We start from the raw sequence: 21,547 nt of genomic DNA, 5'->3' as shown, positions 1-21,547 counted from the left end.
ATCTGGTGGCCATTTAGCCATTCATGCTGCCTGAAACAATTCCTTCCATTCTGTTTGTCTTTGAGGGTTTATAATTTGTTTTCAGTATTTACCAATTTTCATTTTGATGTAGTTTCAGAAGGGGCATGCGATAAACACATATGATCAATACATTGTGTTTCTAATTGTTTAAAGGTTTTAAGCAGGGTTGTAACATTTGGGTAGACCACCCTGGTGGTTTCTTAGAGGATGGTTATAAATGAGGGCAAGATGAAACAGAAAGATATTATATTTCATTAATTTTAAGAGGCACTTGGCACTTTTTTTTTTTTCATTTTAACATCTAAATTGGGATGTTTGACTATAACTATTAGCCAGAACAGTCATACTGTATTTGTCACACTGGCTCATAAGAATCAAACTTTGCCAAATGGGTGTCTGAGGCTTGGAAGAAAATTCCAGAGACAGAAAAGGAGCATTCCTTTAAGAAATGCTGCATCACCAAAGCCCCTGATGGCATGCACAGAGGACTACATGTGTGGAAATAATGCACATGAGTAAAAAAAATGAATCATAAGAGTCAGTGTCTGAATGTGAAGTTTTATGAACACTGTTACCATGTTACTCTTTTCTGTTTTCCTTTTTATGTATTTTCACGAGAGTGAAGTATGATAAAAATCTACATTTATAGACACCTGCACTTTAAATAAATATAAAATAAAAATTCGAAGTGATAAGAAAGCATTATGTCACAGTTGATTTGCTACCTTTTAACTTATCGGGACATAAAATAATAGTTTTACAACCGAGGGCGTCCAGGTAAGGGATAATAATCTGAAGCAGGACAGTGAGACGAGGGGAGAATCCTTGAAATGCTAAGAAGGAAAAGTTGAACTATTAGAGGACAGGTAAAGATGAACGGGGAGGAAATCTACAATAGTTTCCAGGTTTCTGGTTTGGGCAACTGAATCGATGTAGTAAGCTACCTGGGAGGGTTAGGAGGAGCAGGTTTGGGGAGGGGGAGTTAAAATTAGGATACACTGCGTGAGGGGCTGGTTGGCTGTGTAGAACGGATGAACGGAGCTCTCGTATTTACTTTGGCCACGGGAGCCTGCGGCTCTGCCTTGATGGATTCAGCCTCCTCAGAGCTGTCAAAGGCGGGGAGGTGGGGTGGAGGCCGGCCAGGTCCGAGCGCCAGCGCAGTGCCTAGACTACCGAACCTCCGCCGCTCCCCGGGCTCCAGAGTCCAGGCCATAGCGAGCCGGAGCCCGCCCCCGCCCCCGCCCCCGCCCCCGCCCCCGCTCCCGCCCACCGCTGTCAGCGGAAGCGGCGTGATTGGCTGGAGACGCCGGCGCCGGCGGCCGCGAGCGGGCCCGGACTTAAGGAACTGCTTAGCGATTGGCTGGGAGGCACCAAAAAGGCCTAATTCAAATTGTTGGAGCCGCCCTTCCAGGGAGCGGGCGCTTAGTTCCACCCCGCCCCGTCGCTTAGTTAGACAGGTACGCAAACCAGAGCTGTATTGATCAGATCCTTCCGGCACCGCTCCTTACCCGAGTCAGGATGAGAAGAGAGCTGTGACTGGCAGATTTTCAGGGGCGGGCACTCTAGGCCTTATCCGGGCTTCGCTTCGGGACTGGCACCTGTCCTGGGCGTGGATTGGGCCGCAGCGTTGTCAGCGTGATCTGGGGGCGCGGCCAGCGCTAATAAAGACGAGCCGGGGCTGCAGGTGCAGTCAGTTCCACCGCAGCTAGAGCTCCGAGTGGCGGTCTGGAAGCGGAGCTCGGCGGTGCGGTCGGCTTCACCGCAGTGTTCCCCGGCCGGGTGTCTCGCCGCAGCCTCGGGAGAGGAGACGGACCTCTCCTCCTTCTGTCAGAGACATGTGAGTTGACCCTGGTGTGGGGAGCGCGACACCTTGCCAACTCTCACCCCTTGCCAACTCTCACCCCAGCGCCGGACTCTGCGGGACCGAAAATGGCGCATTGCAGCAGCTGCGGCGACGCGGGGAACCACCGCCGCGCGCCGTCCGCAGGCCGAGCCACCCCCGGGGAGGGGAGGCAGCACCCCATTCCTGCACCAGCCGCAGCCGGCACCCCATGGGCGGGGCAGGGGCGCGGGGGTCCCACATTCATTGCCCCCCTCTCCTCTCACCTGCGGGGCTCCTCAGTCGAGTCTCGGGTGAAGGTGGGGCGCGGAGACACCCGGGAGGGGGCTCCAGGCCCTTTCTTGTCGTTGATTGAAGCTGTGCTTGGGGCCTCTGGAAGAACAGTCATGGGTGCACCTGCCAGTTAGTAACTTGGGTTGCTCTGCAGTCTCTAGCTTTGTGTACGCCCCTCACCCCGACCGTGACGAGTAGCCCCCGCTCTAGGTAGTGAGCAAAGCTCCAGAAACTTATCTGCCAGTTCTTCGGCGCCAGGTGAGCAGCTCACAAAGACTCAAGGGGCAGTGGCGTGTGATTCCAAGCGTCCATTCATCCCAAGGCCACCCGTATAGGAGTTTTCCTGTCATTGAGTCTTAGCCAAGTACTTGGAAGAGAAATAGAGCTAAGGATCCCCCCCTCCCCTCCCCGCCACCTTCCCTCAGTACATTCAATTTAGTCTCTAATCATCAATTTAGTCATCTGACCATGGTCACCGCATCCCAAGATCCTGAGGGAGAACTATAGCTAGACAAATGAAGAACTTCCCTTTCTTTCTTGGAGTCCTGGCCTGGTCCTAGATGTATTTGTGTTGCTTCTCTTGGTGACTAAAAGGGAAAAGATTTACTTACGTTACATAAGGGTTATAACTATCCCCGGATATGTTACTCCTGCGTGTTCCCAACTCCCAAGAAGTAATAAGTGAAATGGTCCCTTCAAATGCTTTATAACGATTTCCCTTTTTCTCTATTTGATTTCTACAGTTTTAACTGTATATGATATTCTATGCGTTTTGGCCAAGCCCTAGGATTCCTTGTGTTTTCATTTTGGGAGGGGGAGCCTCTTCAGTTGACCGGTTCCCAGTAGCATCTATGTGGGATGAAAGGAAGGAGATGGGGAAACCGTGGTGACTAGAAGGGCATCATGAGGTCTCTGACCTTAATCTTGTCATTGGTGCCACCAGCCTGGACTGCTTCCAAGACCAAACACTGGCTACTTCCTACTCCTTGAATTTTCCACTTTCACCAGAGAACTAGATTGTGTGGCACAGTAGTAGCATAGGAGTCTGGTGGCCGCCATAGTGTTGTATCTTTCCTTTGCCTCCTTTGTGCCTTAAAGGGCAATGGGAAAGCAATTCTTTTAGCCAAGATGAGTCAGGTGTAATCTGCTAGTATAACCTCTCTGAAGGGTTATTCTCTTTTGAGACTGAAATTTACTTACTTAGAGAGGAGGAACTTCTGGGTATTAGTTCTATTGTGAGTAGTCAAGGCTTTTCCTTTTTGGTGACTTTGTGATGGTTTCATCCGTAGTGCATTTACTCTTGGACTGCTCCTATGAGGTAGGCTTTGTGAGATTCTGCTTCTGTTTGAGGAGTTCTTATTGTAATTTCTTTTCTCTATCAAATTGCAGAGATCTCTCTCCTACCTGTGACTTCTTCCTTGGCAGGGAAAATCTCATGCCTTAGGTTAGACTTCAGGGAATTCTTGAGAAGGTGAATTTAGCTTCCATGTGTTGGGACGTGGAGAGGAGTTTATTTTGAGAATCCCACACTGGATTATTCTCCCCTAAGGCTAAGGGAAAGGGAGTACGGTCTCTGTGCCTAGCAGTGTAAACCAAGATTTCTAGTTGGGACATCAGGAGCTAGGAGAGTCTCCTGAGACTGGATGCCAAATCTAAAAAAGGAAGGGACAGGCTGTCTCTGGTGCATGTACACTGAGGACCATTTCCAATATTTTTGCTCCCTGTCTATGCTCTTGGAACACTTTCACAATTGACACAATTGCTTTGGGCCCCAGTTCTATCTAAGTGAAACCCCAGTCTTCTCTGCCAAAAAACAAAGCAAGCAAACAGTCCTGACTCACTGCAACTACAGAGGCCTTTGGTGATTCTCCAAGTCGTCCTTACAGTGGCCACGGTATACTAATCATTGCATGAAACAACCAATAACTGGCTCCCCTTCAGCAGAGTCTGTCAGCTTGGCCTTTCTTTTTATATTCAGACTTTGCAAAAAAAGAGTTGTTCAGTCTGTAAGCTTGTCCTGAGTGTTGAGTTTTTTTTGTAGGTAATTCTCCTGGATTGGAGTTTTCCAGTTTGACTTCATGTGAAAAAGGCTTCCGGGAGGCAGAGAAATGCCATTTAAGCCAAGACTGGCCCACTTGTCCCTGTGGCCATTGTGCCAGAGGATGTGTTTGAGTTTGGGTCAGAGGATAGCCCAAACGAGAGCTCTTGATGCCACCCTGGATGTCGCTGAGCCCCATGTTACAGGATCTTTCATCTTTTGCTTTGGACCTCTGTGCTGCATCTCCCCACTTGGTATTGCCAAGGAGCTGGAATCCCTTCTACTTGCATATAGCCGTATCACCCTTGCTTTGGTGATAGGGGTGAGAACGTATGTGATTCCTTTCTTGTCTTGGTCACTCTGTGCACTTCTCTCCGCAGGTCTGCGGCAGCTCAGCCACCCACCGAAGGGGCAGAAGGGGCTGCCCCAGGTGGGGGTCCCCCTGGCCCTCCTCCTAATTTGACCAGTAACAGACGACTACAGCAGACCCAGGCACAAGTGGAGGAGGTACGTGGATAGCTTTTTCTCTAAGGGTTTCCAAGTCATGGAAGTTGGGAAACTTCTCTTTAAATAAACTTCTCTTTATCTAGAGGGGCAGCTAAAGGTTCCGGGAGACAGGGTACCCCTTAGAGTTAGGCAGGGCAGACTTGCTGTTCTCTCCCCGGCTCTGGGGGAGCTTAGCCGCTTTGCTCCTGCGCCCTGCTCAGGTGGTGGACATCATGCGTGTAAATGTGGACAAGGTCCTGGAGAGGGACCAGAAGCTGTCAGAGCTGGATGACAGAGCCGACGCTTTGCAGGCGGGCGCATCACAATTTGAGAGCAGCGCTGCCAAGCTAAAGAGGAAGTATTGGTGGAAGAACTGCAAGGTGAATGTTCTTGTCCTTTCCCCCTTATTTTCCTGGGTCTCAACACATAGGAGGCGGGAAAACCCTCAGGTTCCACAATCCTTCCCTCTCACGATCTGTGCCCTGCAGGACTCTTGGGAGGCAATCTGGGAAGCCTCCTTCTTGAGCTGCATTACCCGAATTGGCCACCAGGGTACGCTAAAGTGCTCAGAACCACTAACTGAGGGCCAGGGGAGACCTTGAGGAGTTTGGAGGGGTTAGTCCAGCTGCCTTTTCTCAAAGGACCCCGGGAAAAATTCTTACCTGACCCTTCCTGAGATACACCGACATCGACACAATGGCTGGGGTAGCTATATATTTAAATACCTGCAGCTTTTGGGAATGAGCTGGACACTTTTTGATGAAAAACGAACCAGTTGACTAAAGATGCGAAGTCTGCACCTGCTCTGGCGTTCCTTTAAAAGCCCCCGGGCAACAGGAACTAGGAGACAAGGAGCAAGCTGCAGACCCTCTCGTGTTTCTGAGAAGCTCCAGCTGTGGTGCAGGGGTTACTGTCTGATGGGGAGCACGAGGGGTTGGGAGGCCTTCAGCTGTCCTGGGGGGCGTGTGGCTTCTTCCACCGTCCGAGTCCCTGGTCCTGGCTCCTGCCTCCTTCCCCAAATCCAAGGGCTTGTTTTTTGTCAATGTCTCCTCAGATGATGATCATGCTGGGAGCCATCTGTGCCATCATCGTGGTAGTTATTGTAAGTAAGTATCGCTGAGGTTGCTGGTTGGGGTGAAGAGGTGGGAAGGTCCCGGCGTCACCTGCCTGCCTGCCTGCCTGCCTGGGGAGTGGGGCTGCTCTGACTGAGGTATGGAGATCGTGGCCAGGGAAGCACCATCTGGTGCGGGAGGGCGGGAGGGCAGAGGTGAGGGACCTCCTCGGTGGACAAGCCTTCACTCTGCAGGACTGTGGGGGAAGGTCGTGGCTCCTGTTCTGAGCAAGTGGGCTGTGCTTCTTCTCACTGGCTTGGGTCAGAGGGAGACCGTGGGGATGGGACACCTACAACTACACCTGAATGTCCAGTAACCTGATGTAATTTGCCCTCTTGTTTTCTCCTCTTTCTCTTTTCCATCTGGGACTTCCTGACTCCTGTGTCCAGTCTACTTTTTTGCTTGAGAATGTGCCACCCCTTCCCTGTTCTCCATTGCCATCCAAACTCATGTCCCTGCCCTGCTGTTTCTCCCCAGAACTTCCCCATCTGCCTTCCTCCATCCCAGCCCTGCTTCTCCATCGCCCACTCCTCCCCTTGTGTTGCTTTCATTTGCGCTCTGTCCTGCGACACTGGAAATGCTGCTTGTGGTGCAGTCTTGAATTAACTACCCGAAGAACAACAGCTGGGATCTCCTTCCTACCCTCTCATGTTCTCTCAGGTTCCCCCAAAGACAAAAGGAGTTGGAGGCCAAGGGATGGGGAAAGGGGTGTAGCTGAGGTGACGTGCTCAAGAAGGGGCCAAGACTGGGACGAGGAGAAGAGTGTTGTGCCCATGGTGTTGCCAGAAAAGGCCAGGCTGCTGGCCGGAGGAGGCTGGGAGCAGCTGGGAGGATGCCCCCTCACCTCTCCTGTGCCAGGCCTGCAGAGGAGCCTGGGCCAGGCCCAAAGTCCAGCTTGGTCCTGGTGCAGGACTCTTTTAGAAAGTCAAACCTGTTTTTCACAGTTATTTCCCATCTGTTAGTCCAAGATCTATGTCTTCAGGGATCTTACAACCTTTTACTTTGTCCTCCAGAGACCTGGAGAACACGTATTAATAGCAAAAATATCAGGACTCTCGTTCCCATCCTAGAAACAGTCCCACAAGCTCATACCTGGAAGGGGCTCTTGTCCACGTTTTCTACAGCATTCTGTATTGCTCGTGAAGGCATCAAATAATTTCATTTAGCCAAAGTTTGAGCCTCTCAATTTTAGTTACTGGCGTAGATAATGAGAGAATGCCCGTTAGTTATAGAGAAACAGCGAGTCAAGGGCCTAATCTGAAAATACCAAGCTTGGAGGAAGCCACTTCTCACCCTCTTGTTACAAGCGTCCTGTACCTCCCTTGCTGTTGATGGAAGAGGATGAGATGTCGGAGGGTAGGAGCCCTGGACCCTCTGGGAGCCCTTCCCCCGACACCACCCCCGTGTACTTGCCAAAGGCAGGGCTGAGGAGAGAGGCCCTTCCTGAGGCCCGGCCGCTCCTGAGCGGTGGGAGTCCGGTGCCCCCGCCAGCCTTGGGGCGGACGTGGAGCCGTCAGCAGACGGGCCTGCTTGTTGACTGCTGTGCCACCACGGCGCCTTCTCGTCTGGAGCGGCCCCTCTGTTCTTCCAGCAGTACGTTCCCCTTCCAAAGCACCCCTGAATTCCCTTTGCCTTCCCCCTCTTTGCATGGTTTGTGGCACAGACAGTGGGACCTGGGGATGGAGCTGCTCAGCCTGTCTCGGGGGCCAGTGCTGGGTTTCAGGAAAGGGCACTCAGTGGGACAGACCCCGGTGAGAGGGGAGGAGGGCTGGCTGGGAACAGAACGGGGACCACCCCACGTTCCTTCGTTCCTTCCGTCCACCAGTCCACCAGCAGGAGGCGGCTGGGCCAGGCTCGCTTTCCACGCAGCAGCATTTCGTTCCGCAAAACCATCCTTCCTCTCCCTTCGCCCTGTTCCCACATTCCCTTCGTCCTGCCCCAGGGTGGGACGGAAGAGCTGGACGAAGGCAGTCTCTGTACCCTCCTAACGGCCAGAGGCCCCTCGAAGGCCTCCACCCTCCTCTGGGCTCCCCTTGCCTAATGCAGGGGGTCACCGCTGGAGAAGAACCACCACTGTCCTCGATGTGTCCCAAGCCTGGAGCAAATCCGCCCTCTTGGCCCGCCCCGTCACAGGAATCACTTCTGCGTTTCTGTGCCATCTGTCCCAGGTGTAGTTGGCTTTGCTCTTCTGGGGACGGTAGCCCTTCTACTCTCTTTCTCACCCTGCCCTGTACCCCCCTCTTCTGTGTCTTTGCCGCCCCCCTTCCCTCCCACCACCCATGTGCATGAGCAAATATGCAACTAAGCCTGGGGCTTGGCAGTCACGCGAGGCCGGGTCTCCTCGGCCCCTCTTGGGTTTGCCGTGGGACGATGTGGCGTCCCCACTGTGTCTGTCATCCCCTCTCTGTCTTTTTTTCTAACCCCAATCTCCTACTTGTACAGAAATAACAGCTGTACTTCCACCAAAGGCATGTGGCGTATTTACCAATTTCCTGTATTCTGAACAAAGGCAAAACAACAATACAACTTCCTACCACTAAACCGACTCGGCTGTTGTTTGGGTTGGGGTGAGTGCAGCAGGGCGGAGGCGTCTTGTTTCTCTCTGGTTCCTTTCTGATGGTGCCCTGCGCCGGAAGGGTGGCTTACGGGTGCTGTCGGTCTTCTCGAGATTCCACAGCTGGGTGCTGGCAGAGGAAGTGGTCTCCGCTCTCAGCCTCCGTGCCCGAAGCAGCCCAGCTCTTCAGGTGTGGGTGACAGGAAGCCACGGCAGGAAGCTGAGCGGGCATCTCACGGACAGACACCCGCAGATCTTCTTAGACATCTGCCGCCTCCTCCCTCCAGGTCCTGGGCCAGGCCCTGAGGAGGCCCCCAGGGGACACGCTCTGCTCCTCACCGTCCCCATGCATAGCCATCTTCTGCCAAGTCCCACTGTGCTGACCAGGCCCGTTTGAAAATGACTGAAAGGGGAGCTCTGTCCCCTGCGGCCAAGGCAGGGGTGTGTGCAGGTGTCCTGAAATGCCCAGCAGCTGTCCAAAGGTACAGGAGCTTAACGGCAGCTCAAGGTTACCCTGAGCGACTGGGGGAGGGGGGCCCAGGGCCGCCTCTGAGGGTCTTCGTTTCACACCTCAAGCACTTTGCCAGCCAAGCGGCGGGGCGGGCCCCAGTGTGAGGAAAGACAGGAAAGTGGAAAAGCTTTGCTTCTGAGGACATGAGGGCTTTTACTGGGACAGAGTTCAACGATTGTGCGTGGCCCTCCAACCCCCATCCTGTTCCACTGTCCCTCATCCGCTCCTTTCTTAATTTTTTTCTGCTATATTGTTCCTACCACCGCGCCTCAAACCTGGCTCATGTTTTAACCTCCACCCAGACCTCCTGCCTTCCTGCCACCCTCTCACCTCTTCACGCTTTCTCCCTTGGGTGTATCAGCCCAGGGCATGCAGTGAAGGAAGGCAGAGGCCTGCAGAAATCCAGCGCCACAGTCAGTGATCTGTGCCTTCTTCGTATCTTTCTCGGGGCCTCTTTGAGCTCTGGGACTCAGCTTCTGGGAGAATGTGACTCTCTCTTATATCTAAGGCAGGAGAGTGGCTACCCGGAGTGCCTCGGGGTCCTGGCAGGCCTTGGTGAGGTAGCTAGGAGATAACGGGAGGGAAGGAAGTTGGTGTCAGGGGGGGTAAGCCCAGGAGCTGGGGGCTGGGGGGCCAGCTGGAGCTCTGGATGCTTGCGTTTCATCCCTGGTCTGGGTGTGGCGGCACTTAGAGCAGCTGGTCTCCAAGTGAGTTCGGTCAGGGCCAGAGCCAAGGGTGCGCAGGCTCACTCTTACCTTGGCGTCTCTGCAGTCCCAGGAACAGCAGTGCCAGGAGGAAGAGGCTGCTGGCAAAAAGGACTCCAAAGGCCGTCCTCTGCTCTGTAGGGGACAGAGGTGTGGACGGGGATCAGTGGCGGGAACCATACCGAGCCCTCATGTGCAGCGTCTGCCCCGGCAGAAAGGACAGGGCGCGCGCGCCTGCGTTCAAGCGTCCCTGGCCGAGGAGCTCCCATCAGCTGTTTTCCTGCTCTCACCCAGGAACCAGCACACGGTGGCGCTGGGGCCTGCTCGGTGGACGTCCGTGTGTCACTCCACACAGAATCCTCTACCTCTTCCCACCTCAGGACAACTTTTTTTCAAACGGCTTTGCACGGGAGATTTAGTTTAGATTAGCTGGTGATAGTTAAACTGGAATTGTGTAAACCACTGGGAATGATGTAAGCTGAGGCAAAACCCCAGTTTCGGGGAAGCTTACAGTCTCATGAGACACCAAGTTAGGCATTTCGAGGTGCCGACTCTTTATGGTGTGGGACCTTTCGAAGACATTCTGTGGCCTCGGGATGAAGTTCCCGCTTGAAGGCCTGCTGTTATCTGCCCATCGGTAGCAGGAGCGGGGTTGAGGCTGTAGGGGAATCGCCTATTTTCCACATTTTCTGTTTGACCATTTCCTAGGCAGGTGACCTTGGGCAAATTACTGAACCTCTGCAAGTATCAGTTACTCATCTCTAAGATGGGAGGAGTGAGGACCTGTGGAGGCCCACATCTGAGGGCTCAGTGCCCTGCTGGCTTGACGCAGACGCTCAGCGAACACCATCACCTCTCAAGCTTCACGGCCACAGCCCCCTTTCCCCACGCACCCTTGCCTCTAGCCGTGCAGGCCCCCCAGTTCTTTCTAGCCTGTTTGATAATGAGGCCTTCACACATGACGTCCCTTCGGTCCTGGTGTTCCCTGCCCCTGACCCAGCTCAGCCGGCTTGCAGGCCTCCCCCGGGTCATCTTCCCTGACTGCCTAGTCTGTCCCTCCCACTGGGCTAAGCTCCTCGAGGGCAGGATGAGGAATTGTTCAGCCTTGGTCTCCAGCTCTCAGCAGTGCCTGGTACCCCAGAACTCGGGGGGTAATAAAGTCTTGGAGGACGGGGTGGGACCTCTGGAGGCTGTCACCTTGGGAAAGAAGCAGCCGACACTGTGGGAAGCAGAACAAGGCCAGAGGGCAGGAGCCGTGAGCCCAGGTGTGGTGGTGGGGAAAGGAGGGCACTCCCATACCTGGTGGGGCAACCCAGGTGTTGGCCCCCAGGGGCTCCTGCAGGGAGACGTGGGTGACTTGGCAGGTGTAAGTGGCACCCACAGAGCCAGGCTCTGCCGTCAGGGAGGAGGAGATGCTGTAGGTGCCTGCCATGCTCTGCCGGAGGTTGGAGAAGGAGGCACCAGAGACTGGGGCCGGGGCTCCACCCAGCTCCTCCCGGATCCACGTCACAGTCACATCCAGAGGGTAATAGCCAGTGACACTGCAGAGGAGGGTGGGCGGCAGAGCTTCGCTCGCCAAGCTCAGTCGTACTTTGGGGGCAGCTGGAAGAGAGGAGGAGAAGTAAAATCCCACAGGCATCACCGGGGCAGCAGAGGAGCCTAGAGCCTTCTCCTGCTGCACATAAGAGCAGGCTGTGGAGGTGGAAGTCCCCTCCTCAGTGAGGTGGCAGGCGGCGGGGGGACAGTGGTGGTGAGGGGCCTGCCTGGATGCACGACATAAGGGGGTAGGATTCCCACAGGTAACTGAAAAACAACAGCAAAACCAACTAAAGGTTGGCTTGCTTCTTAGCATCACCACAAGCCAGTGATGTTAGAGGCTGTCCTGTTGAGACAGGCCTCCCGGTCGGGCCGGTCCCACGCCTCTCCTCGCTTTGCTACTGCTCCTCCTTTGGACGTGGCCCAAAAGGACGGGGGTGACTGGAGGCAGCCGGCCAGTGCGGGGCAGCAGGATCCTGGGCTGGGAAACTTCTCAATGGAATTATCTAGAGCCCGACGGGAAACTCCACCTGATGCCATCTGCGCTTCTAGGATGCAGACGGCATTCAGGCTGTGGGAATGCAGTCTGCCTCTCAGGAAAGCGCCCTTGTGTTTGATCCCATTCTGGAAGACACTCTCAATAGGTACATCCCTTTCCCCCTCTTCCCGACATAACTGAGTCCTGACCTCACCTTGGACGTTGAGCTGGATGATCTGTTGAGCTCGGTACAGGGAGGTTGTGATCTCGCAGATGTAGGTCCCCTCATCCTTCAGAGTGAGGCTGGGTAGGGTGAGGGAGGCGTCCCCAGCCATGAGCAGCTGCTGAGGCTCCAGGGTGGCGCCCTCCCGCTTGGCCTGCCCCTGCCCCTGCCCCTGCCCCGTGGCCCAGCGGTACACCAGGTGGCCACTGCCCTTATGCTGCCGGTGCCACTCCACGCTGGTGATGCCCAAGCCTGGTGCCATGGAGAAGCCACAGTGCAGGGAGGTTGAGGACCCCAGCAGGAGATTCAGGGACGGGGTCTGTGTTGTCACCTGGAACTCCACTGTGGGAGAAAGAGGGTGATTGTGGGCCGCTCTCTCCTTGAGGCCACCTGATCTCTGAGCTGTGGCAGGCTCGGGGTGTGTTGAGAGGCAGCATGCATGCGTGGTACTCTTAACCATTTTGGAGTCACTTACCCCTTGCACAATCTGATGAAAGTTACAGACCAGGCAAATACATATGCAAAATTATGGCTTACTGGGACTTCCCTGGTGGTCCAGTGGTAAAGAATCCACCTTCCAATGCAGGGGACGCAGGTTCGACCCCTGGTCGGGGAACTAAGATCCCACATACTGTAGGGCAACTAAGCCCACGTGCCACAACTACAGAGCTCGCGTGCCTCAATGAGAGAGCCTGAGTGCTGCAAACTACAGAGCCCACGCGCCCTGGAGCCCACGTGCCACAACTAGAGACAGAAAACCTGCATGCCGCAACTTGAGAGAAGCCCACGCACCACAACGAAGATCCCGCATGCCTCAACGAAGACCCCACATCCTGCAACTAAGACCCAATGCAGCCAAAAAAATAAAAGAAAAAATTTTATATAAATTTATAAAAAATTTTGGGTTACTGTTGACCCTCAGGTTAAGAACTACTGGAGTGGCTTCCCTGGTGGCTCAGTGGTTAAGAATCCGCCTGCCAATGCAGGGAACATGGGTTCGAGCCCTGGTCTGGGAAGATCCCTCATGATGCGGAGCAACTAAGCCCATGCGCCACAACTATTGAGCCTGCACCCTAGAGCCCGCGAGCCACAACTACTGAGCCTGCACGCCTAGAGCCCGTGCTCCGCAACAAAAGAAGCCACCGCAATGAGAAGCCCCCGCTTGCCGCAACTAAAAGAAAGCCCGCGCGTAGCAACGAAGACCCAACGCAGCCAAAAATAAATTAAAAAAAAAAAGAGCTACTGGAGTTGCAGTCAGCTTTCAGAAGCCCGGCTCTTCCATTTAACTCCCTCTTTGGCCTGGGCAAGCCCCTCAGTGTTGCCGACCTCATCTGCTTAGAGCAAGGCTGCTGAGGAGACTAAAGGAGACAGAGCTTAAATACACAGTGGTGGTGTGTGAGCCAAACGTGCTGAACCCCAGACTAATGAGGAAACAATCGGACAGGTCCCAATGCTGGGACATCTACAAGGCAGTGGCCCGGCCTCAAAATAGTTCAGGCTCTGAAGACTGTTCTGGAGTAAAGGAGGCTGAAGGGACGGGACAACTAAATACAACGTGCAATCCTTGTCTGAATCCTGGACTTCAAAAACCAAACCAAACCCCCCAAGGCTATAAAGAACACTACGAGGGCAACTGGAGAAGTTTGAATTTGGACTTCATATTTGATAGTAGTATTGTATCAATTTTAAAATGCCGTAAGTATGACAATCAGGGGCGGCCCCAGCCATGGTGGGGGAGGTGAGGATGGTCCGCCCTGGCAGGCAGGCAGGAGTGTTTGATCACTGACATGGTTCATAACTGCCAGTGTAGGCTGACGGTGAGGATACGTTCGTCCATTATCTGCACACTGCACCCCCCTTACTGCCTGCACCCCGGGTAGACCACTCCCCACCTTGGGTTGCTGCCGAGGCGATGGTGTTATGATTATGGAGAACATTCATGTCTTTGGTTATAAACTAACACATGCTATGCATGGAAGCATTTGGGATGAAGTGTAGAGATGTCTGCAGTTTACTTTCAATTAGTTAAGCGGAGGGCAAGTGGAGAGAAGATGAGGGAGGGGGAAAGGATGTGCAACATGTTAACAACTGGTGAATCCAGGTGCACGGTATACAGGTGTTTATTATTCTTTCACCTTTTTCTGTAGGTTTGAAATATCCCAAAATAAATGGGGGCAATGCCTAGCTATGCTAGGACTACGGTTGACACTGGACAGACATGAGGACCCCTTTTTTGATGTAGCAGGATAAATTTAGGTTGGACCACAAAATAATCTGAGTGTTCTGAAGCTTTCTAAGGATACAAGGGTAGGCCCCTAATCTTCTCTGGATGTGGTTGTCTTTCTTGGAGGCAAAATATTGGATTCCATGAACTTTGGAGAAACCTATCATCATGTTCTCAATTTTCTGTGCCCTCTGAGATGTGCAAGGTTGGAGAGAGCAAGGACCAGGTTCTACTGATAGGAGATAATGAACAAATTCTGCGGGCCTGTGCTCTCCTCTCTCATCTTGACCAGGCTAGCTGTTCCCTGGGAAAAGCTGGCACTCTGCTCACTGAGACAGCTGTGGACAGCATATGCAAGTAGAGCATCACATGCCTTATTTCCTCAAGTCACCTGGCCAGGTGAAAATTATCCCCATTTGGGGTCTTTAGGAAGAAAGGACTGAGGCCTAGGGGACACCCTGAGATGACCAATGTGCACGGAGGTGGACTTGTCCCCTTCCTTCTCCTACTATTCCCCCATTTCTGACCCCTTTAAAAAAATTAAAACTTTCTTTCTGCTACTTTTCATTTTCTCACCTTCAGTCCGCACAGTCCCCTGGGGGCTCAGGGGCAGTTTCAGCATGGGATGCAAGACAGCCCCATTCTCAGCATCCCCAAGGGTCTTCATCACCATGGAGATACTAGGTCCCTCTCCAGGCACTAGCACGTTAGTGATGAACCAGGCTGCCGTCTCCACCGTGGCCTTGGGCCTGGCCTGGAGAAAATAGCGGGAGATCTCACAGGTCACCTCTTTGCCGCTGCAGTCAGCATGGAGCAAGGCCTCGGCCTGGGGAATCCGTATCAGGTTCACTGGGGGAGAAGAGGGCAGCACAGAGATGGAGCTGGATAGAGAACACCTGGGCTGATGGGAAGCAGGTGTGGGTGGGTGTCCTCGGGAACTGGGCTCAGGAACTGGAAGGAGCCCAGAAGGACTGGGACACAGGGTGGAGGGCTCTTACCTGAGGCCTCGAAGGTAATGAGTGGGTCGTCCTCGGCCAGTGTGCCCCCTTGGAAATCCGTGAGGCCTTCCAGCGAGCCGTCGTCCGGCACTGGCACCTGCTTCAGCACCAACAAGGCCTTCACCATGTTCTCACTGCTGGCGAAAGCTCCACGGTGCCCACCTTCCCCCATCAGGAAGCAGTCCAAGATCACGTCCACTGCCCGCCACTGCCTTTCTACTGCAGGGAACAGGCTGGGATGAGCACCCTCTTGCCCAGAAAGTTACTTCTATACTTGTCGAGTCATCAAGGGGTAATCTTCCCCGTTCCTAGCTGCCTCTGCGTCCAGCTCTGATCCTGTTTTACCCAGAACCAGCTTTCTGCGAAACACCTGCTTCTCCAGGTACATACTTCTTGGTGTGAATTATTTAAAGTCCTGATTTCCCTTGCTCAGAGGGATTTAAGAAGCTTATTTCCACCTATCAGTGGAAAGCTATCTCTTCAAAGGAATTCTCAGCAAAAGCATATAAATGAACAAAACTGCATTGGGAGAGGAGACGGGCTTGGATGCTAGGGCGTTGGCAGCCGTCTCAGCTTCCCAGTCAGCCCCCAGGGGTCTGCTCGCTCCGTGCTTTTTACAGGTGGCCTTCCCCTCCCCCACCTCTGGGGAGCACCTACCCCCCTCCGTGATCTCCTAGCTAGGGGCCCCCCTTCCTCTCCTGAAGGTGTCTGCTCCCAGGCCAGCTCCCTCTCCTGTAGGCCAGGGGGCCCACCACATCCACCGAGGCGGCCCCTCATTCCTTCGTTTGGCCCTTTCCCCAGAGTTCTCAGTCTCTCTCCCCGGCACAACTGGTTCCTTCCGTTACCAGCCGCCCAGTCTTCCGCCTGCTGGGCTTAGAAGGCGATTGGAAGCCATTCCCGGCCCCTTTCCCCTTCTGCGACCTCGGGGAGGGTGGCTACCTGATGCTTCTTTAACCCGACACGCCCCACCAGCCAGCCCCCCGACTCACCGGCGTCTGCTGCCCCGGAGAGAGCCAAGCAGACCAGCAAGCACCACCCCTCGGAGCCCATGGGGGCTGCTCTCAGGCCCTCCTCCCCCGCCGCCCCTCCTCGTGCCCCGCGCCCGCCAGGTCCGGGCTGGAGAAGGGGCTCCAAACACGCCTGCCTGGCCGACCGCCTGGCCCCGTCAGTCCTCTCCGCCTACTTGGCTTTCGCTTTCACTTTGAGGAAGTGTCACCGAGGCTGCCTTGGCCTCCGGCTGAAGCCATTGGTGCTGGAGCCAGAGTCTGCTCACTGTTCTTTCCTTCCACCTTCTCCTCCGCAAAAAAAATCCCCCGGTGATTTCAGGACCTGACTTCACCGCGTGCGCCCTTTTGCTCCCGACCAGCCCCAAGAAAGTCGAGATAAGGGACGGGAGGCAGGGTGGAGGAAGGGAGGGACTGACAACAGACTCAGCTCCCAGGTAGCCGTGACCTTTCCCCACTTTCTGTAGGCGCCTTACCTGCCCGCCCCCGCCCCTGCCCCCGCCCCAACCCGCGTGTGCCCCAGCGCGCCTGCGCGGGAGAAAGCTCCGCCCTCAGATCGCGGGTCTGCGAGGAGGGTGGGTGTGGCTTGCGTGGGGAGACTGAAATCTCAGAGCTGGAAAGCTGCAGGCGCCTCTTTATTTTGTCGAGTTTCTAGGTCAACGGTACACCACGTGGGCCTACCGTAGGCGGAAGTATGTCTTCCACCTGGAGCCCTAGCCCTCTTGCAGCACAGGGGTGCAGCTGACACACTCGGGCTCCCGCTTCCCGCCCCCCACCTCGTTCCCCTGGGTCCTCGCCACTGCCAGTCTCGAAAAGGCACACAGGACAGTTTCCCAAGTCGGCACACACGAAAGGGTCCCGATGAGAGGGTAGTGCTGAAATTGGAGGTGCCGGCTCTCGATCCCCCTGGATGGCGGGTGGGTTGAGATGGAGGCTAGGACTTGACTGCAGTGACGGCCCCCCTCCGCCGAGCGCTGGCTCAGGGGTAGGAAGCGGGCTCTGGTTTTCGGTAATCCTCCTGAATGGGGATGGCACTGCCCTCCTCCTCCCTGGGGCAGCTGTAAGGACAAGGCTCTGCAGGCGCCACTGGACCTTCTCTCGTGTCTGAAGAGGGAGAATCAGATGAGTGTTGATCGGCGGTGGAGGATGCGTGAAGGGAGAAGAGGTGAGCAAAGGCGGGCTGTCAGGAGGGCCCCAGCTTAGAGGAGGGGAAGAGAGGCCACAGGGTGCTAAAGATGGAGCTGGAGAGATTCAGTGAGGTTCCAGATAGGGAGGCAAAGCCGAGATGGTGGGGTGGGGTGCAGAAACCTGAATTTTGTCTCTTACTTAATCTATATTTTCTTTGTTGATGGAGGAACAGGGCTCCGACTATGGTGAAAGCAAGAAACATTCCAGAGAGGAGCACAAAGATGCGGATGCAATCCGTGCTGCACAGGGACCTTTGGGCTGTGATGGGATGGGCAGGGGTCACAAGGGGGTTTGGGGGAGGGCCTAGCCCTTGACTCCCCTCAGCCCAGCCCTCTGTCACCCCTGCCTCTCCCCTTTCCCCACCTTCCTCCCCTGCCCCCACCATTGGACCACGTCCTTTCCTAATCCCTGGACTCTGCTTCTCCCTCTTCTTACCCCTGTTCCTAGGAGCTTTCTGGCTGGCTTCCCTCCTGGACCCTCCTGTGTGCATTCTCTCTCTTGGGGTGGGGAGTGGGGAGAAAACTCACGTGACCAGTGGGTAGAGAGAGTTGGGGCAGGCAGCCACCTGGAATCAGCCAGAGTCCGCATATGCTGGCCTGTCCTGGCCTCTGGTATCTCTGGAAAAACAGAGACAAGATGGGCAGCCGCAGGGGGCCCCAGAGGGCACAAGGCTAGGCTGAAGGCCTAAGCGAGCCTGGGGGTGCGAAGGCCGAGACAGGCGGACGAGGCAACGTATGTGGGGCTGGGCATGGGGGAGGCGGTGCTGGTTGGGGTGTGACCCTTACCCCCAGTGACCAGACAGAGGGTTGCCTAGAACTTACCTTCAGTATGAGGTGAGTGGGAGGGTTGTGGGTGTGGGCCTGGGGCCTGGGCTGGACCAACACACTCTGTACACTCCTTGTCCCTGCACTGCCAGCCCTCAGGGCAGGCACACTCCGAGTTGGCGGTGAGGGAGCAGTTTCGAATGAGAAGACCTGGCGACAGAGGAGAGGGAGGGAACACACAGGGTCCACTGGCTTAATCCCCTCCCTCGCCTCCCAGGCCTGCCCCTCCCCCACTGTCATCCAGTGCCTTTGTCATTTGTGTTATTGTTATTCAAGAAAAACTCGGACCTTTTAGAAAATTCACGGTTCAGAAGTCGAAACAGCTTACATGATTTTTCCTCTCACTCACTGATGCTTTTAGAACTTCTTATTGAAGTATACTTATAGAGAGGTATGCATGTCACAAGTGTAAAGCTTGAGAACTGGGACGAATTGGACTCACAGGTGTAACCAGCACCAGATTAAGAAACAAGATGACCAGTCGTGTTCCTTTTTAGTCACTAACACCGTCCCCACCAAGAATAGCTACTGACTTCCTAACACCACAAGTTGGTTTTGCCAGTTTTTGAACTCTATGCATGAATCAAGCGCGTGTGCTCATTCGTGCCTGGTTGCTTTCACTCAGCTCTTTGTGAGATTAATCCAGTGTTGAGTGTGATTGCAAATCGTTCATTCTCACTGCCATCTAGCGTTCCCCTGTGTGAATACAACACCATTTATTCATCCGTTCTACTGTTGGTGTGTGTTTGGGTAGTTTCCAGTTTTTAGCAATTGGAAATGGTGCTGCTGTGGTCCCCAATAGGTTTTTAACTTTACTGATATCCTTTGCCTCTAAAATATAATTTGTATTCAAGTGTAGAGGTCAGGTGCTGGGTGGCTGCCAATCGGTGATACTGGGGGAGGTAGGTAGGAAGGACGTCGCATGGGTTTGGGTTCATGGGTGTTTGGGGGTGAGAAGAGAAGTGTGACTCTGGGGAAGGTGGCACCCGGATGTGGGCCAGGCCTGAGTGGGAGCCTGGTGGGGCAGGGTGCACTCATGAGAACCCAGGGAGAGGAGCCCTGACAGGTGGGAGAGGGGTGCAGAAAGGGACGTCTGAGGATACCAAAGACTACCATCAACCCTCCCAATTTCTTTAATGTGCGCCTTTTGTCAGGAAAGGGTGTAAATTCCTTCTCATCTTTATGCCCCTGTGGCATCTCCTTTCTGAATTCTGACTCATGGTTGCTACTAGAACTTGGTTTCCTTGTGGCTCACCAGGAATTGTGAGCCAGCCTGGATAAGGATCTGCACAGGAAGAGCAGTGATGGAGGAGGGAACGGTGGTGGTGGAGATGGAAATAGGTAGGGAAGGTGAAGAAGATCAGGGAGGGTATCTGCCCAAAGGGATGGGAAGGGTTAAAGAAGGCGCTGGGATTGGTTAAAAAATGAGTGAAGTACCATTGTTTTCAGTGGAGTCTACAGAAACCTGGGAGCTCTCTTCGCCATGTACAACCTGTGCACAGAAATCCATGCTGATTGCAGGCACTTGTCCATCTTACAGATGGGAATACTGAGGTCCAAGAGGACCAAGCCCATTCAGCCTCTTTCCAGTGCCCTGGAGTCCTGCAGCCAGGTGCTGCCTGAGTGCTTCAGGGATCTGTGGGCTGAATCTCACAGAGGAGGATCGTGGGCTGGGCTGGGCTGGAGCAGAGTGGAGGGAGCTCCGACTGGCTCAATATTAGGAAAAGGCCTTCTACTGGGGCCTGCAGAGTGAGTTGGGGAGGCTTTGACTAAAAAAAAAAAAAATCCCCATCTTGCCCAGATTGTTGCCAAGAAGAGAGAAGCACCCATGAACAGTCATATCTGTAAGTTAAGTAGACTGAGGAATGCCTCTGGTGTATTTCTTATGTTGCCGTTTGACTGATTTGCAGCAACAAACCCTTGTATTTATATTCAAGAATACAGTATTAAAAGGCCTAGTCAGTCATTTACAGGCGAGTAATGTGGTTCAGCTAAATCGTCCTCAAAAGTGTCCTGCTGGAGAATATTTGTTCAAAGGGGCCACTTTAGATCTGCTGATCTATGTACACTTGTACATACATAGTTTCTAAAATTCTAGCTAAAACAGAGAAATGATGAAAGTGTTCATAACCCAGCTGCTGATATTTCATTTCTTAGTTTTAAAAAAGATGAAATTACAAAATACATAAAGACACAAGCCACATACACATTCATTCTCCTGAATTGGCTTTTGGACAAAAAGAGGGCGTTATCCACTGACTGGGATTGTTATGTCCTTAGAAAGGTGTATTCCAATTTCCAGGCCAATGTGCACTCTGAGATACGGCCCGTCCATCAGTGGGGAGAGGCTCGTCTAAGATCTCGGCTCCTACAGCAACTTCCTACTCTGTATTGTCTTGATCCTAGCCATAGACCCCTTCTCAGCAGACCCTCAAACTCTGCTGGCCCCTTCCCTGAATCACTTCACAGCTCTCCCTACCACATCAACACACACCGCCCAGGGCGCCCCGTTTCCCACCACGGGCTCCACTGGCCGTAGCCTTGAAGCAACTGAAGCTCCTACTTGCCCCCTCTTTGCTTCTCCATACCCACTTTGCTCCCCAAATGCTTGCCCATCTCACCAGAGTTACAGTGCCGGCAGCTCTCACAGTGGGGCCGGGTATGGTGGTCTGGTGAGAAGGAGACCCCCGGTGTACACGGATCGCATTGAGTAGCCTTTTCATGCTGGTCACATTCCTTCACCAGGAACGTTCCTGTGAGCAGAGGTCCAGGGTCAAAGCCCAAGGAAGGCCGCTCCCTCACCCTCTTCAAGGTGCTGCCTCCTGGCCTCTGCAGGATTCTGCTCCTTGCTTGAGCTCAGACTCCCTCTCTGCGTCCCTCCACCCCAAGCCTGGTCCTCTCTCTCCATACTCAGCTAGACCCTGGCAAGGCCTCCTCTTACCTGGCTCGCACATCTGGCAGCACCGTTCTCCCTGAGCCAGGTAATGCTTTTCCGGACACCTCTTGGAGGCTGGGGTCGCTGAGAGCACTGCCAGGGGCCCCAGAACCCACAGCCAGCAGGGAGGTGGCCGGGCCATGGCTACTGCCCGGGGAGCTCTTCCCGCCCTGGCTGCCGACTTCGGGCCTTGGGGGAGCTGGTACCTGCCCAGCCAGGCACTGGTGCCTCTTCTTTGCACCTCCCGGGCCTGTTTTCTTGGAGTGGTCCCCGAGTTGGGTGGCAGGCTGACCTTTGATGCAGTTGAAGTTCTACTGTAGCTGTTTCTCGCTCAGGCAGCTACCGCCACCCCTCCCCCTTTCCCATGCGCTGGGTGCTGGGAGAGCATTAAAGGGGAAACTGTCAGAAGACCTGCTCTCTTCAAAGACGCCCCCAACACGCCAGCCGCTCCGTGGCCTCTGTCTCTCTTCCGCTCGTGAAGAATTTAACTCTGCCTGCAGCTTTTATAAAACGTTGGATGCACAGGGACACGCACGCTCCTATTCAAGCACCTGCACACGAAGATGCCCATGTTGCCCCCTGTTCACAGCTGCGTGTC

The 21,547-nt window shown here is 54.2% G+C and overlaps 3 protein-coding genes across 5 annotated transcripts; 1 reads left to right on the top strand and 2 right to left on the bottom strand.

The window, feature by feature from the left end:
• The first annotated feature begins 1,719 nt into the window (after positions 1 to 1,719).
• Positions 1,720 to 9,335, top strand: VAMP1 (vesicle associated membrane protein 1). 2 transcript variants are annotated; one of them, XM_082665592.1, is made up of 5 exons: positions 1,720 to 1,858; positions 4,553 to 4,679; positions 4,880 to 5,038; positions 5,713 to 5,764; positions 5,965 to 9,335. In XM_082665592.1, coding segments are annotated over exons 1-5 (462 nt in total). In that variant the 5' UTR covers positions 1,720 to 1,856; the 3' UTR covers positions 6,087 to 9,335. The 2 variants fall into 2 exon arrangements, with proteins under 2 accessions (XP_082521718.1, XP_082521719.1); XM_082665593.1 differs by having other exon boundaries at positions 6,160 to 9,330.
• Positions 9,263 to 16,483, bottom strand: TAPBPL (TAP binding protein like). Of its 2 annotated transcripts, none has more exons than XM_082665590.1 (7): positions 15,988 to 16,483; positions 14,999 to 15,217; positions 14,577 to 14,849; positions 11,768 to 12,118; positions 10,839 to 11,141; positions 9,591 to 9,674; positions 9,263 to 9,399 (listed from the first exon to the last, which is right to left on the bottom strand). In XM_082665590.1, exons 1-7 carry the CDS (start codon positions 16,046 to 16,048, stop codon positions 9,356 to 9,358), a joined length of 1,335 nt encoding a protein of 444 aa, XP_082521716.1. In that variant the 5' UTR covers positions 16,049 to 16,483; the 3' UTR covers positions 9,263 to 9,355. The 2 variants fall into 2 exon arrangements, with proteins under 2 accessions (XP_082521716.1, XP_082521717.1); XM_082665591.1 differs by having other exon boundaries at positions 14,999 to 15,214.
• A 167-nt stretch (positions 16,484 to 16,650) lies between these two features.
• CD27 (CD27 molecule) lies at positions 16,651 to 21,091 on the bottom strand (the record flags this gene model as incomplete). Its single annotated transcript, XM_082666635.1, has 6 exons — positions 16,651 to 17,106; positions 17,329 to 17,448; positions 17,718 to 17,807; positions 18,012 to 18,164; positions 20,636 to 20,767; positions 20,956 to 21,091. 6 exons carry the CDS (start codon positions 21,089 to 21,091, stop codon positions 16,982 to 16,984), a joined length of 756 nt encoding a protein of 251 aa, XP_082522761.1. The 3' UTR covers positions 16,651 to 16,981.
• Positions 21,092 to 21,547: the final 456 nt, after the last annotated feature.

This window comes from Grampus griseus (genome assembly GCF_964374135.1).
Source record: "Grampus griseus genome assembly, chromosome: 11".
NCBI classification, from domain to species: Eukaryota; Metazoa; Chordata; class Mammalia; order Artiodactyla; family Delphinidae; genus Grampus; species Grampus griseus.
This window is presented reverse-complemented; position numbering and strand designations above follow the sequence as displayed.